The sequence below is a fragment of the Trachypithecus francoisi genome, unplaced genomic scaffold, assembly GCF_009764315.1.
Source record: "Trachypithecus francoisi isolate TF-2019V2 unplaced genomic scaffold, Tfra_2.0 Lachesis_group11, whole genome shotgun sequence".
NCBI lineage: Eukaryota > Metazoa > Chordata > Mammalia > Primates > Cercopithecidae > Trachypithecus > Trachypithecus francoisi.
In genome coordinates, this window is record NW_022681456.1 from 125,017,722 (window position 1) to 125,034,403 (window position 16,682).

The 16,682-nt window shown below is 47.8% G+C and overlaps 1 protein-coding gene and 1 pseudogene across 1 annotated transcript; both read right to left on the reverse strand.

The window, feature by feature from the left end:
- Positions 1-5,267: 5,267 nt before the first annotated feature.
- Positions 5,268-6,181, reverse strand: LOC117090608 (annotated as a pseudogene).
- A 594-nt stretch (positions 6,182-6,775) lies between these two features.
- LOC117090607 (60S ribosomal protein L13-like) lies at positions 6,776-7,768 on the reverse strand. The gene has a single exon (XM_033223003.1). It carries the CDS (start codon positions 7,238-7,240, stop codon positions 6,896-6,898), a length of 345 nt encoding a protein of 114 aa, XP_033078894.1. The 5' UTR covers positions 7,241-7,768; the 3' UTR covers positions 6,776-6,895.
- Positions 7,769-16,682: the final 8,914 nt, after the last annotated feature.

Sequence of the window (16,682 nt, forward strand, 5' to 3'; positions counted from 1 at the left end):
ACCGCCGGCCCGGGGTGAGTCAGCGTCTGCCCCGCCCCCTGCCGCGAGTTTTGCTGTGGTTACACAACTAGCACCTGGGCTGCTGCGCGCGGCGGGGCAATGGCGCTGGGCGGGGAGGGGCGGGGCGTTGATGCGAGGCAGTACGGAGGGTTGGCGCTGGGCGGGGCGGCGAACGAGAATCCCGGTTTTAAAATTTTTTGCTGTGGGCCGGGCGCGGTGGCTCAAGCCTGTAATCCCAGCACTTTGGGAGGCCGAGATGGGTGGATCACGAGGTCAGGAGATCGAGACCATCCTGGCTAACATGGTGAAACCCCGTCTCTACTAAAAAAATACAAAAAACTAGCCGGGCGAGGTAGCGGGCGCCTGTAGTCCCAGCTACTCGGGAGGCTGAAGGCAGGAGAATGGCGGGAACCCGGGAGGCGGAGCTTGCAGTGAGCTGAGATCCGGCCACTGCACTTCAGCCCGGGCGACAGAGCGAGACTCCGTCTCAAAAAAAAAAATTTTTTTTGGCCGGGCGCGGTGGCTCAAGCCTGTAATCCCAGCACTTTGGGAGGCCGAGACGGGTGGATCACGAGGTCAGGAGATCGAGACCATCCTGGCTAACACGGTGAAACCCCGTCTCTACTAAAAAAATACAAAAAAATTAGCCGGGCGAGATGGCGGGCGCCTGTAGTCCCAGCTACTCGGGAGGCTGAGGCAGGAGAATGGCGTAAACCCGGGAGGCGGAGCTTGCAGTGAGCCGAGATCGCGCCACTGCACTCCAGCCTGGGTGACAGAGCGAGACTCCATCTCAAAAAAAAAAAAAAATTTTTTTTGCTGTGTCATTTGCCATTTCCTCTGCACTAGTGGGCCGGGGGAGGCTCTTTGGAGTTGGCTCTTGACTTTGCCATTTTCCAGTTCTGTAGTCTCAGACAAGGCGTTTAACTTCTCTAAGCCTCAGTTTACTAATCTAAAAATTGGGTTATCTTTGTTGTGAGGATTAAAGGAAATGTGGAGTTTCATCGCAGACTCATTTAACAATGCTCAGATTAAACAGAGCAGAGTGGGGCCAGGCCCCACTCGTGCGAGTGTGAGATGGGAGACTACGTTCTCTTGGTTCCAGTTCTGGGCCCTTCAGTGTGTATCTTGTGAAACTGACAGCGATTCTACTGTTTTTTTTTTTTGAGACGGAGTCTTGCTCTGCCGCCCAGGCTGGAGTGCAGTGGCCGGCTCTCAGCTCACTGCAAGCTCCGCCTCCCGGGTTCACGCCATTCTCCTGTCTCAGCCTCCCGAGTAGCTGGGACTACAGGCGCCCGCCACCTCGCCCGGCTAGTTTTTTGTATTTTTTAGTAGAGACGGGGTTTCACCATATTAGCCAGGATGGTCTCGATCTCCTGACCTCGTGATCCGCCCGTCTCGGCCTCCCAAAGTGCTGGGATTACAGGCTTGAGCCACCGCGCCCGGCCGATTCTACTGTTTTGTGTCTTAAACTAGGTTGTAGTGTTTTAAGATACTTCCTTTCTGTATAACTTGATCTATCTGAAAGGCCATCAAGCACTTCGTTAGGCACTCAACCGAAGAAATAATTCCCTTCCATGGGAGCATACAACTCTATCTCCAAAGTGGAAAAAAAAATATGGCCTCAATCTGTACATGCAATCAAGATTCAAAAAATTTGTGAAGCGAGGTCAACAGATGCTCCTACAACTGCTAAAGTGACAACGAAGGTATGTGATTAATGAAAATGGCAGGCCGGGTGCGGTGGCTCACGCCTGGAATCCCAGCACTTTGGGAGGCCGAGGTGGGTGGATCACCTGAGGTCAGGAGTTTGAGACCATCCTGGCTAACAGGGTGAAAACCCGTCTACTAAAAATGCAAAAATTAGCTGGGCGTGGTGACACATGCCTGTAATCCCAGCTACTCAGGAGGCTGAGGCAGGAGAATCACTTGAACCCGGGAGGCGGAGGTTGCAGTGAGCCGAGATTGTGCCATTGCACTCCAGCTTGGGCAACAAGAGCGAAACTCCATCTCAAAAAAAAAAAAAAGAAAAAGAAAAAGAAAATGGAAAAGGTCACTAAGCTTATTGCTTCCCAGAAATATGTGTCCGGGCCAGGTGCGGGCCAGGTGCGGTGGCTAACGCCTGTAATCCCGGCCCTTTGGGAGGGCAGGACCAGAAGCTAATCCTCTTGAGGCCAGGAGTTGTAGGCTGCAGTGAGATATGATTGCAACACTGCACTCCAATAGAGCAAGACCCTGCCTCTATATATTAAAAAGAAAGAAAACCAAAAAGAAATATGTGCCTTACAATGCCAAGATGTGGCAAAAAAAAAAAAAAAGGGAAGAAAAAGCTCTTCATATCAAGTCATAGTTCAAACCTCCTACTAGAGAAGTCAGCCTTTGGATGGAAATATTTCAAAACCAGTCAAGGATAGCATAATGATTTTAGAAGCCATTTAAACCTCAAAAAACACACAAACTATTGGTGAAACTATAGAGGAACAGACAGCACAACCCACTCAGAGCTATTAGAAAGGTTTATTGGCGTAGGCCGGGGATGGTGGCTCACGCCTGTAATCCCAGCACTTTGGGAGACCAAGGTGGGCGGGTCATGAGGTCAGGAGTTCGAGACCAGCCTGGCCAACATGGTGAAACCCCATCTCTAGTAATAGTACAAAAATTAGCCCTGCATGGTGGCGGGCACCTATAATCCCAGCTACTCGGAGGCTGAGACAGGAGAATTGCTTGAACCAAGGAGACAGAGGCTGCAGTGAGTCAAGATTGCGCCACTGTACTCCAGCCTGGGCAACAGAGCAAGACTATGTCTCAAAAAAAAAAAATTATTGTTCCGGAATACCATGAGGTTGGTGGTTGGTATCTTCTGGGGAAAGATGCCCAACTGCATTTAATATTTCCAAACTAGAAACACAAGGCCCTGGTTTGAAAGCAACTGATGATCTTCTGAATGCCATTCCCCTCAACCCTTTGCCCTTGCCCCCAAGTGCAGTGACAGCGTAGTTCTACAGGGCTGTCACTCTACAAATCCTGGTGCCCTTTAAAAAAAAAAAAAAAAAAGGGCGGTACAGTGGCTTACACCTGTAATCCTAGGTGGGTAGGTGGGCAGACCACTTGAGGTCAGGAGTTCAAGACCAGCCTGGCCAACACAGTGAAACCCCATCTCTATTAAAAATACAAAAATTAGCCAGGCATAGTGGCACATCCCTGTAATCCCAGCTACTTGGGAGGCTGAGACAGAATTGCTTGAACCTGGGAGGGAGAGTTTTCAGTGAAGAGAGATCGGGCCACTTTACTCCAGCCTCAGCGAGACTCTCTCAAAAAAAAAAAAAAAAAAACGAACACACACAAAAAAAGCTGCCTGTGCTCTAGCAACCCAATGCAAAGTCCTGGGTAACTGTAGTACTTTCCCTGATTCAGTTTCAAATATCTTCATTCTAGAAGTCAAGCAGGACCTCAAAGAGAAAAAATTTGGCTTTGTGCTGCAGGACACAACAATACCACCCTGATGTACCACACACTTTATGAATGTGCTCATAAAGGCATTGAATAAAGTTTTCCTGTCCCAACATTACTCCATCCTTCACTCTGCTGATCTAAGCATGATTTGCTCTTTCAAAGCCACATACATTAGACTGAGATTCTCCCTTGGCTCCCAGAGTCATGGATGCTGACCCTAATCTTAATGTAGTAAAGATCTGGAAGTCCTTCAATATTGCTAGTTGCATCATTTCTATTTAAACAGGCAATGGGAGGCCAGGCGTGGTGGCTCGTGCTTGTAATCCCAGCATTTTGGGAGGCTGCGGATCCCTTGAGTCCAAGAGTTCAAGGCCAGCCTGGGGAACATGGCAAAACCTCATCTCTACAAAACGTTAGCTGAACATGGTGGTGCGCACCTGTAGTCCCAGCTACTCAGGAGGTGGAGGCAAAAGGATCACCTGTGCCTGGGGAAGTTGAGGCTGCAGTGAGCCATGATCACGCTATTACACTCCAGCCTAGGTGATACAGCAAGACCCTGTCTCAATAAACAAACAAACAAACAAACAAACAGGCAATGGAAGTAATGAAGCCTGACAGTCAATGCATGTGGAAAGAATGTGTTCAGGATTTTAAGGGTTTCTTTCTCTTTTTTTTTGTTTTGTTTTTTGAGACAGAGTCTTGCTCTGTCACCCAGACTGGAGTGCAGTGGTATGATCTCAGCTCACTGCAACCTCCGCCTCCCAGGTTCAAGCAATTCTGCCTCAGCTTCCCAAGTAGCTGGGATTATAGGTGTGTGCCACCTTGCCTGGCTAATTTTTGTATTATTAGTAGAGACAGGGTTTCACCATGTCGGCCAGGCTGGTCTTGAACTCCTGACCTCAACTGATCCACCCATCTCTCGGCCTCCCAAAGTGCTGGGATTACAGGCGTGAGCCACCGCACCCAGCCAAGGGTTTCTATTGACAAAGAAGTGAAACTCATTGTGCAAGTTGCCTAGCAAGTGGATCATGATGGCTTTGTTTATACATCATTGAGGAGGAAAGTAAATAACTTCTTGGCCTGGCCAGGTATGGTGGCTTATGCCAGTAATCCCAGCACTCTGAGGGGCTGAAACCAAGGATCCCTTGATCAAATCTCAAGGTGACAGTGAGCTATTTCACCACTGCACTCCAGCCTGTGTGACAGAGTAAGACCCTGTATCTAAAAAATAAGGAAATAATCATAAAAATAAAGAAGTTTTTGAGAGCCACAGAGAAACACTAATAAAAAATCTTGAGGCACTGATAAAATCACCCTAAGAAGAAAAAGGAAAAGACCAATCTAAAGCTTCATAAATTTACTGAAGTTTTTCATGCTGCAAAATCTGAATGATTTTTTTTTTTTTTTTTTTTTGCATTACTGCTGATATATTACAAGTCCTCAACAGGACTTTATTTATTTATGCATTTATTTTGGAGATGGAGTCTTGCTCTGTTGCCCAGGCTGGAGTGCAGTGGCACAATCTTGGCTCACTGCAACCTCTGCCTCCCAGGGTCAAGCAATTCTCCTGCCTCAGCCTCCCTTGTAGCCAGGACTACAGGCACATGCTGCCATGCCTGGCTAATTTTTTGTACCTTTAAAATAGAGATAGGGTTTCACCATGATGCCCAGGCTGGTTTCGAACTCCTGAGCTCAGGCAATCCACCCACCTCCACCTCCCAAAGTGCTAGAATTACAGGCGTGAGCCACCGCACCCGGCTATTTTTTTTTCTTTTCTTTTCTTTTTTTTTTTAACTTTAGACTTTAGATTTATTTAGGGCTGTTTGCATATGTTTATAGAATATTTAGTTTACTGTAAAAGATGACAAGACAGCTCCCCCTCAGTGAGACCCCAGCCTAAATGTATTTGCTTTATTTATATAGCAAGAGGATAACGTTAAACGTGGAAGCTTTCAATTTGTGGCACTGAATGATGATCTACACAGGGCATCCTTCAAAGGCTACAATTAAGGATCCACCGGCCAGATATGGTGGCTCACACCTGTAATCCCAGCACTTTGGGAGGCCAAGGAGGGCAAATCACAAGGTCAGGAGTTCGAGACCAGGCTGATCAACAAGGTGAAACCCTGTCTCTACTAAGAATACAAAAATTAGCCGGGCATGGTGGCACACGCCTATAATCCCAGCTACTCAGGAGGCTGAGGCAGGAGAATCGCTTGAACCCAGGAGGCAGAGGTTGCCGTGAGCCGAGATCCTGTCATTGCACTCCAGCCTGGGCAACAGGTCAAGGCTCCGTCAAAAAAAAAAAAGGATCCACCCAACTTTTCAGCAATACAAGCCCGACTGAGATCTTCTGGTCCATTTGCTTGACATTCATGTTTTATGCCTTGAAATTTCTTTTTAATTGCATCCTTGGAGCTTGCATAGATCATTTTACTTTTCAGAGGTGCTAGTTCTGGTGCCCACAAAAAAACATCAATTCTTCTGGATTATTTTGTTTCAAAGCTTGCATCGTACAAAGCATAGGGACAATCTTTTTCAGGAAGCATTCCAACAAAATGCTTGAAAGGCTCAGTTATGGTTACACCAACATCTCCAACCAAGATCTCTTTGCCTTCTACAATGATGCATTTTTTGTCTGCACTGGGACAAAAAAAATGACAGTCTTCTTTCTTTTCTTGATTTCTTCTGGTGTTGAGCATTTACAAAGTCTCATGTCATAAAAAATGTGACATACTTCATCAGCAACTTGCACTCCTGAGGCGTGTTGTTCAGAGTTCTGCTCTTCTGAGCTTCCAGTCTTTACATTCAATTTCTTACCTCACATCTCCAGTTGTATGTCTCAAAGGCATCTGATGCACAACAGTTCATCTTCCTGACCACAGGTCATGGTCGCAGGGACGCAGGGGAGGGAGCAAGTCTGGGGAGCGTCCTTCTCATGGCTGAGGGACTGAGAGACCCAGCGTGGAGCTGACACAGCAGCTTGAGCCTCCTCCTATTTTTATTGATTGATTGATTGATTGATTGAGATGGAGTCTTGTTGCTCAGGCTGGAGTGCAGTGGCGCAATCTCGGCTCATTGCAAGCTCTGCCTCCCGGGTTCATGCCATTCTCCTGCCTCAGCCTCCTGAGCAGCTGGTACTACTGGTGCGTGCCACCACACACGGCTAATTTTTTTTTTTTTTTGGTATTTTTTTTGTAGTTTTAGTAGAGACGGGGTTTCACTGTGTTAGCCAGGATGGTCTCGATTTCCTGACCTCGTGATCCGCCCGCCTCGGCCTCACAAAGTGCTGGGATTACAGGCGTGAGCCCCCACACACGGCCCTCCTATTTTTTTTTTTAAACATCCTGTTCTACAGCTTCCTTGGCTCTTTGTGCCTGTATGTGGAAGAGCTGGACATTTGCATGGGCCATACAGAGACTAACAAGGCCTTGAAGTTTTCCTCCTAGTCAGTGATGACTCTGGCTTTCTCCTTCTTGTAGACATTGCCGATGGACATTTCTGGTCCTGTCAGCTGAGTATCTAGTTTGAGTTCTGCAGCAGAATTGTCTCCCTTCCTGGGGGCCAAGGGCTTCCTGGGGAAGATGATGAGCGAGCAGCAGTACTCCTTCAGCTTCTGCACATTGGCCTGCAGGGCCTCGGTGGACTTGTTCCTCCTTCTTGTGTCCTCAGAGATGCCAATGGTCTGGGCCACCTTCTTGTGAATGCCAGGCACCCTTAACTCCTCCAAGCTGAGGCCCCTGCCAGCTCGTGCTTTGTAGTGATGCCTCAGCGTGGGGCACCTTACCATGGGAGGACGGGCCCATATGAGCGGGCCATGCAGCCTGCTTTTGCTGGCTGCCTTGCTTCTGCAGATCTGCCCCGTGGGCTAGCTGCGCCACTGCCAGTCCTTGTGAAAGTTGGGCTTCAGGATCGTGCCATTCTGGCTGGGTGCCCTGCTTGCCTATGGCCCACGGGTACCAAAAGAGAGGAGGGGAGCAAGTGAGGGACCACCCACAGCCATGTGCACTCACGTGACCACTGCCACCGCCCTAGTCCTCCAGCCTGGTCACGCCCACTGAGCCTGGTCTGGCCAGAGGCCTTCTTCGAGCTGGGCGAAGACGCCCCAGCTTGGGCCAAGGTCCCTCCATGGCTCTGTTGGTGACAGTGCTAGGCCTATGGAGGTGGACAGAGCCCGATAGCCCCAGACAGTGCTGGAACTCTGAATGATTTAATTTCTGAATAAAATGTTCCTATGGAAAGAAATCAGAAAATTGCATGTGATTAAATCTATATGTTGTAATCCCTTATTACCCAGCAATTCTGCACATAGTTTTGCACCCAAGAAAAATGCATGCCTAGGTCCACCAAAGAATTGTGAAAAAAGTTCTCTGAAAAGGAATTTTGTTATATTCGTTTATTTGTTTTAAAAGACAGGGTCTTACTCTGTTACCCAGTCTGGAGTGCAGTGGCACATTTGCAGCTTCTGCAGCCTTGAACTTCTGGGCTCAAGCAATCCTCCCACCTTGGCATCCCGAGTAGCTAGGACTACAGGTGTGCACCATCACACCCAACTAATTAAAAATATTTTTTATTGGCTGGGCCAGGTGGCTCACGCCTGTAATCCCAGCACTTTGGGAGGCCAAGGCAGGCGAATCACCTGAGGTCGGGAGTTTGAGACCAGTCTGACCAACATGGAGAAATCCTGTCTGTACTAAAAATACAAAATTAGCTAGGCATGGTGGCGTATGCCTGTAATCCCAGCTACTCAGGAGGCTGAGGCAGGAGAATCGCTTGAACCAGGGAGGCAGAGGTTGCAGCAAGCCAAGATCGTGCCATTGCACTCCAGCCTGGGCAACAGAAAAAAAAAATTATTTGCCAAGGAGGTCTCAATATACTACCTAGGCTAGTCTCCAACTCCTGGCCTCAAGTGATCCTCCCATCTCAGCCTCCCGAAGTACTGGGATCACAGGCTGTAAAGGAATTCAGAGGAAAGAGATATTATTCCAGTGAACAGTGTGTAAACCAGCAGCGTTCCCCAATTTGCATTTTTTTTTTCCAAAAAATACAGCTCTTCTTTGTTTTTCTTCTGCAGGCCTCAGGGTCTTTTGTTAACAGACTTGTACAGTAATGTACATGGCAACTTTATAATAGTGGAAAACTGGAAACAATTTAAATATCCATTAACAGGCCCAGTGCAGTGGCTCACACCTGTAACCCCAGCACTTTGGGAGACTGAAGTGGGCGGATCACTTGAGGTCAGGAGTTTGAGATCAGCCTGGCTAACATGGTGAAAACGCCATCTCTACTAAAAATACAAAAATCCAGGCGTGGCAGTACACGCCTGAAGTCCCAGCTACTTAGGAGGTTGAAGCACGAGAATCGCTTGAACCTGGGAGGTGGAGGTTACAGTGAGCCGAGATCGCCCCACTGCACTCCAGTCTGGGTGACAGAGCAAGATTGTCACAAAAAAAAAAAATCCATCAACAGTAGAATAGATAAATTGTGGTATATTTAGATGACAGAATACTATATGACAATGAAAATTATGAGCTATTTCATGCAAGAACATGGATGACTTACAGATACGATGTTGGAAAGACACAAAAGAGTACATACTATATGTTTTCTTTTTCTTTCTTTCTTTTTTCCTTTTTTTTGGAGACAAGGTCTCCCTCTGTAACCCAGGCTGGAGTGCAGTGGAACTCCTGAGCTCAAGCAGTCTTCACATCTCAGCCTTCCAAATAGCTGTGACTAGAGGCAAGTGCCACTGCATTTGACATTATGATTTCATTTATATGAAATTGAAGAACAGACAACGCTAATCTATACTGATAGGGGTCTAATAGGAGCTACCCTTGGGGATGTATCATCAGGGAAAGAGCAAGACAGATGCTGAATTCTTTTTTCATGTTTTTGTTTTTGTTTTTTTTAAGACAGCATCCAGCTCTGCCACTCAGCCTGGAGTGCAGTGACATGGTCAGGACTCACTGCAGCCTCAAGCACTTCTCCGACCTCAGCCCCCCAAAGTAACTGGGACTAGAGGCGTGCACCATCACACCCAGCTAACTTTTTTGAATTTTTAGTAGAGACGAGGTCTCCCTATGTTGCCTAGGCTCATCTCGGAACTCCTGAGCTCAAGTGATCCTCTGCCGTAGCCTCCGAAAGTACTGGGATTACAGGTGTGAGCCACCGCTCCCAACCAGCTGGATTCTTTATCTTGATCTTTTTGGTGGTTGTCACCCAAGTGTATATGTATGGAAAAGTTCACTGGGCAATTTAAGATTAGTGTACTTTATATATGTTACATCTCAATAAAAAAGTAAAAACGGCAGTGAGGGGGCACATTTTATTTTATTTTATTTTATTTATTTTTTGAGACGGAGTCTTGCTCTGTCACCCGGGCTGGAGTGCAGTGGCCGGATCTCAGCTCACTACAAGCTCCGCCTCCCAGGTTTACGCCATTCTCCTGCCTCAGCCTCCCGTGTAGCTGGGACTACAGGCGCCTGCCACCTCACCCGGCTAGTTTTTTGTATTTTTTAGTAGAGACAGAGTTTCACCGTGTTAGCCAGGATGGTCTCGATCTCCTGACCTCATGATCCGCCCGTCTCAGCTCCCAAAGTGCTGGGATTACAGGCTTGAGACACCGCGCCCAGCCCGCATTTTATTTTTTAAAGGACTGATCGCAGTGGCTCACGCCTGTAATCACGATACTTTGTGAGGCCAAGGTGGGTGGATTGCTTGAGCCCAGGAGTTCGAGACCAACCTGGGCAACATGGTGAAACCCTGTCTTTACAAAAACATTCAAAAAAAATTATCCAGGCATGGTGGCAGGTGCCTGTTGTCCCAGCTACTCCAGAGGCTGAGGCGGGAGAATTGCTTGAACCCAGAAGGCAGAGGTTGCAGTGAGCCGAGATCGTACCACTGCACTCCAGCCTGAGCAACAGAGCCAGACCTTGTCTCAAAATATATATATAAAATTTTAAAAAGTAAAAACAGCTAGACATGGTGGCTCATGCCTGTAATCCCCGCCCTTTGGGAGGACGAGGCAGGAGAATTGCTTGAGTACAGGAGTACAACCTGGGCAACAAAGAGAGACCCCCTCCGCCGTCTCTACAAAAAATTAAATATTAGCCAAGCCTGGTGGCACGTGCCTGTAGTCCTAGCTACTTGGGAGGCTAAGGTGGGGGGATCATCTGAGCCTGGGGTGAGGTTGCAGTAAGTCATGATCGTGCCACTGCACTCCAGCCTGGAGTACAGTGAGACCCTGTCTCGACAGAAGAATAAAATAAGTAAAAAGACATTGTGGCACATGCCTGTAGTCTTAGCTACTTGGGAGGCTGAGGTGGAGTGATTACTTGAACCCAGGAATTTGAGTTTAGCCTGGGCAAAATAACAAGACCTCATCTATAATTTTTTTCTTTTTTTGAGAGGGAGTCTCGCTCTGTCACCCAGGCTGGAGTGCAGTGGCACAATCTTGACTCACTGCAAGCTCCGCCTCCCAGGTTCCCGCCATTCTCCTGACTCAGCCTCCCGAGTAGCTGGGACTACAGGCGCCCGTCACCAGACCTGGCTGATTTTTTGTATTTTTAGTAGAGATGGGGTTTCACCATGTTAGCCAGGATTGTCTCGATCACCTGACCTCATGATCCGCCCACCTGGGCCTCCCAAAGTGCTGGGATTACAGGCGTGAGCCACCATGCCCGGCCAATTTTTATTTTTTAATTTTTAAGTAAAAATTTTAAATCATTTGTAGCATTATGAAAGTTTTTACCTTTTAGCAACAAATGTTTGACTAGCTCAAGATTCAGTGGCATCAACTGATGAATTGTTTTAAACAACAGTTTTTTTTTTTTTGAGACAAAGTCTTGCTCTGTCGCCCAGGCTGGAGTGCAGTGGCTCAATCTCAGCTCACTGCAAGCTCCGCCTCCTGGATTCAAGCGGTTCTCCTGCCTCAGCTTCCTGAGAAGCTGGGACTACAGGCGCGCGCCACTAGGCCTGGCTAATTTTTTTGTATTTTTTTAGTAGAGACGGGGTTTCACCATGTTGGCCAGGCTGGCTTCGAACTCCTTATCTCAGATGATCTGCCTGCCTCAGCCTCCCAAACTGCTGGGATTCCAGGCGTGAGCCACTGTGCCCCGCCAACAATTATGTTTTAAACAACCAGCGGCAGCAGCAGCACAGGCGTGATTAAATTCTCAAGCTGAGCTAGAGCTAGTCATGGAGCAGGCACCGCTCTCTGTCCCCAGGCCTTGGTTATCACACAGGTACTTCACTAATATTCATCATAGGCTGCCATCCACAGTCATGAAGTCATTTGTTCTTTGAGACAGGGTCTCGCTCTGTCACCCAGCCTGGAGTGCAGTGGCATGATCTTGGCTCACTGTAACCTCCACTTCCTGGACTCAAGGGATTCTCGTGCCTCAGCCTCTTGACTAGCTGGGATGGCAGGCGCCAGCCACCAAAGCCTGGCTAATTTTTTGTATTTTTTGTAGAGGCGGGGTTTTATCATGCTGCCCAGGCTGGTCTTCAACCCCTGATCTCAAATCAGTCGGCCCACCTTGGCCTCCCAAAGTGCTATGATTACAGGTGTGAGCCACCGTGCCTGGTCTTACAGTCATGATGTTATTACTGATGTCACATACTGGCAAGCATATCCAGGTGGATGACAAGTTTCAGGTTCATATCTTTATTTTAGTATGCTTTCTTCTTCTTTTTATTATTATTTTATTTTCATAGGTTATTGGGGAACAGGTGGTGTTTGGTTACATGAGTAAGTTATTTAGTGGTGATTTGTGAGATTTGGGTGCACCCATCACCCAAGCAGTATACACTGAACCCTATTTATAGTCTTTTATACCTCCACCTCTTCCCACCCTTTCCCCCTGAGTCCCCAAAGTCCATTGTGTCATTCTTATGCCTCTGCATTCTCATGGCTTAGCTCCCACTTATGAGAACATTTGATGTTTGGTTTTCCATTCCTGAGTTACTTCTTAGTATGCTTCCTTCTTCCTCTTCAAAACATTATAAAATATTATTTTGTACATTATTATATATATATACTGCCACATAGTGATTTTTACACAAATATATGCTGTACCTAATAGATGCAGTAACTAAGGGATTTTCTTTTTTTCTTTTTCTTTTTTTTTTTTTTTTTTTTGAGATGGAGTTTCGCTCTTGTTTGTCCAGGCTGGAGTGCACTGGTGCAATCTCAGCTCACTGCAACCTCCGCCTCCCAGGTTCAAGTGATTCTCCTCCTCATCCTCCCGAGTAGCTGGGATTACAGGCGTGTGCCACCACACCCGGCTAATTTTTGTATTTTTAGTAGAGACGAGGTTTCTCAGTCTGCTGTCAGTCTGGTCTCAAACTCCCGACCTCAGGTGATCCGCCTGCCTCGGCCTTTCTTTTTTCTTTTTTTCCCTAGTTCTCATGGTCCTCAATTTTTTTATTTTATTTTATTTTATTTTACTTTATTTTTTTGAGACAGAGTCTTGCTCTGTCGCCAGGCTGGAGTGTAGTGGCGGGATCTCGGCTCACTGCAACCTCCTACTCGGGGGTTCTCCTGCCTCACTCTCCTGAGTAGCTGGGATTACAGGCACACACCACCACGCCCAGCTAATTTTTGTATTTTTAGTACAGATGGGGTTTCACCATGTTGGCCAGGATGGTCTCGATCTCCTGACCTCGTGATCTGCCCGCCTTGGCCTCCCAAAGTGCTGAGATTACAGGCGTGAGCCACCACGCCCGGCCTATTTTATTTTATTTTTGTTTTGTTTTTTGAGATGGAGTATCAATATCACTCTGTTGCCCAGGTTGGAGTGCAGTGGTGCCATCTTGGCTCACTACAACCTCTGCCTCCTGGGTTCAAACAGTTCTCCTGCTGAGGGATTACAGGTGCAAGCCATCATGCCTGGCTAATTTTTTTGTGTGTATTTAGTAGAGACAAGATTTCACCATGTTGGCCAGGCTGGTCTTGAACTACTGACTTCGGCCTCCCAAAGTGCTGGGATTACAGGCATGAGCCACCGCGTCCAGCCTATTTCATTATTATTATTATTTGGTAGAGATGGGGTCTCACTGTGTTGTCCAGGCTGGTCTCAAACTCCTGGGCTCAAGCTCCCGCTTCAGCCTCTGAAAGTGGTGGGATTGCAGGAATGAGCCACTGTACCCAGCCTACTAAGGTATTTTCAAGGGTAACTTTAACTATGTGACATAATTGTAATTTACTTCTCCTCATTTTCTATTCCTTTAACATGTAAAGCTTGTGACAGTCCAGCCCCTTCAGTCTGGAGTCCCACCTCCCAGTCCCCACATGTGCTATCTCTCACCAAGATTGCCAGTGACCTCTGACCAAAACAATCTTGTAAGTAATCAAAACTGAATTTTCTACCTGGTTCTATTCTCCTTGACCCTTCTCTTGCTCTGCACTCTCTTTCTTTGTCCCCTCGCCCATATTTCACTCACTCATTCTCATAGTTCAACTCCTGACTAAAGGCTGACACACCTCCCAAATCCCTGTCTCCAGCCCAGGCCTCTCATTCTGCCTCCAGACCCGCCATTTTCTTGTGTGTTCTGGATGGTTTCACTTGCTTGTGGCTCAGACATCTCAAAAACATATCCTAAACTGAACTCACCATCTCCCTCTCTCACCCTCCTGCCCCTGCCCTCAATTACTCCTCTTTCTGTCATCTCCATCTGGATTGATGGCAACACCTTCCAATCAATTTTTCCAGGCTAGAAACTTCCCTTTCTTTCTCTCTCTTTTTTTTTTGAGGTGGAGTCTCGCTCTGTTGCCCCAGTTGAAGTGCAGTAGCGCCATCTCGGCTCACTGCAGCCTCCACCTCCCTGGTTCAAGCAATTCTCCTGCTTCACCCTCCGAAGTAGCTGGGATTACAGGTGCCCACCACCACACACAGCTAGTTTTTGTATTTTTAGTAGAGACAAGGTTTCACCATGTTGACCAGGCTGGTCTTGAACTCCCAACCTCAGGTGATCCGCCTGCCTCGGCCTCCCAAAGTGCTGGGATTACAGGCATGAGCCACTGTGTCCAGTCTCAACTTCACATCTAATGAGTCACCAAATCTTGCCATTTTATCAGTGTTTCTTGAATTATTTTCATCCTTATTTCTACTGTCCTATTTCAGGCTCTTGACACTTGTCACCTGGTCTGCTGGAAATGGTGTCTTTGCTTCCGGTCCTATTTTTTTTTTTTTTTAATTTTTTAGATAGAGTTTCACTCTTGTTGCCCAGGCTGGAGTGCAATGGCGCGATCTCGGCTCACCGCAACCTACGCCTCCCAGATTCAAGCAATTCTCCTGCCTCAGCCTCCTGAGTAGCTGGGATTACAGGTATGTTCCACCACGCCTGGCTAATTTTGTATTTTTAGTAGAGTTGGAGTTTCTCCATGTTGGCCAGGCTGGTCTTGAACTCCCAACCTCAGGTGATTCACCTGTCTTGGCCTCCCAAAGTGCTGGGATTACAGGCGTGAGCCACCGCGCCCAGCCAACTTCCAGTCCTGTTTCCTTTGAAGCCTCCTCTACATTGCTGCCAGAGTGGTTTTTCTAAAATGCAGATCTGGCCAGGCACAGTGGCTCATGCCTGTAATCCCAGTACTTTGGGATGCTGAGGCAGGAGGATCACTTGACCCAGGAGTTTGAGACCAGCCTGGGCAACAGAATGAAACTCTATTTTAAAAATTAAAAAATAATAATTTATAATTTTTTTTTTTTTTTTTTTTTTGAGACGGAGTCTTGCTCTGTCGCCCGGGCTGGAGTGCAGTGGCCGGATCTCAGCTCACTGCAAGCTCCGCCTCCCGGGTTCACGCCATTCTCCTGCCTCAGCCTCCAGAGTAGCTGGGACTACAGGCGCCCGCCACCTCGCCCAGCTAGTTTTTTGTATTTTTTTTTTTAGTAGAGACGGGGTTTCACTGTGTTAGCCAGGATGGTCTCGATCTCCTGACCTCGTGATCCGCCCGTCTCGGCCTCCCAAAGTGCTGGGATTACAGGCTTGAGCCACCGCGCCCGGCAATTTTTTTTTTTTTTCTTTTTTTAGACGGAGTCTTGCTCTGTTGCCCAGGCTGGAGCGCAGTGGAGCAATCTTGGTTCACTGCAAGCTCCGCCCCCTGGGTTCACGCCATTCTCCTGCCTCAGCCTCCCGCGTAGCTGGGACTACAGGCGCCCGCCACCATGCCCGGCTAATTTTTTGTATTTTTAGTAGAGACGGGGTTTCACCGTGTTAGCCAGGATGGTCTTGATCTCCTGACCTCGTGACCTACCCACCTCGGCCTCCCAAAGTGCTGGGATTACAGGCTTGAGCCACCATGCCCGGCCAATAATTTATAAATTTTTTTTTTTTTTTTTTTTTTTTTTTGAGACAGAGTCTCGCTCTGTCGCCCGGGCTGGAGTGCAGTGGCCGGATCTCAGCTCACTGCAAGCTCCGCCTCCCGGGTTCACGGCATTCTCCTGCCTCAGCCTCCCGAGTAGCTGGGACTACAGGCGCCCGCCACCTCGCCTGGCTAGTTTTTTTTTTTTTTGTATTTTTTAGTAGAGACAGGGTTTCACCGTGTTAGCCAGGATGGTCTCGATCTCCTGACCTCGTGATCCGCCCGTCTCGGCCTCCCAAAGTGCTGGGATTACAGGCTTGAGCCACCACACCCGGCCATAATTTATAAATTTAAAAAATAAAAATAAATTAGCTCGGCATGGTGGTATTTATGCACCTGTAGTCCCAGCTACGCAGGAGGCTGAAGTGGGAGGATCACCGGAGCTCAGGAGGTTGTGGCTGCCATGATTTGTGATCATGCTACTCCACTCCAGCCTGGGTGACAAAGTGAGACCCTGGCTCAAAATATATAAATAAATCAAAAGCCTATCTGACCATGTTCCTCTCCTGCTTCTATCCTACAGTGGTTCCCCATCACTGGACTGTCCTATGAGAAAACATGTACATTCCTTAACTCAGCCTAGAAGGCCTCTGTGACTTGCTGTCTACTTCTCTGGCCCTTCTCTTGCTTCCTTCCTGGCTGTAGCAACCCTGAAGATACTGTACTTCCCCAAACCCACCTGCTGATTCTTGCTCTTTTTCATGCGGACTCCTCTGTCTGGAATGTCTTCTACATGCAGCAACCCTAACCCAACCTCCATACTGCAGAGAAGTGGCTGGTCTCAAGCCAATTCCTAGTCATCCTTTTAGATTCGGCCCAGGCCAGGCGCGGTGGCTCACGCCTGTAATCCCAGCACTTTGGGAGGCCG

What these genes read in the sequence shown, in the direction of transcription:
- LOC117090607 (XM_033223003.1), bottom strand. Translation starts at nt 7,240, where the DNA reads ATGGTAAGGTGCCCCACGCTGAGGCATCACTACAAAGCACGAGCTGGC.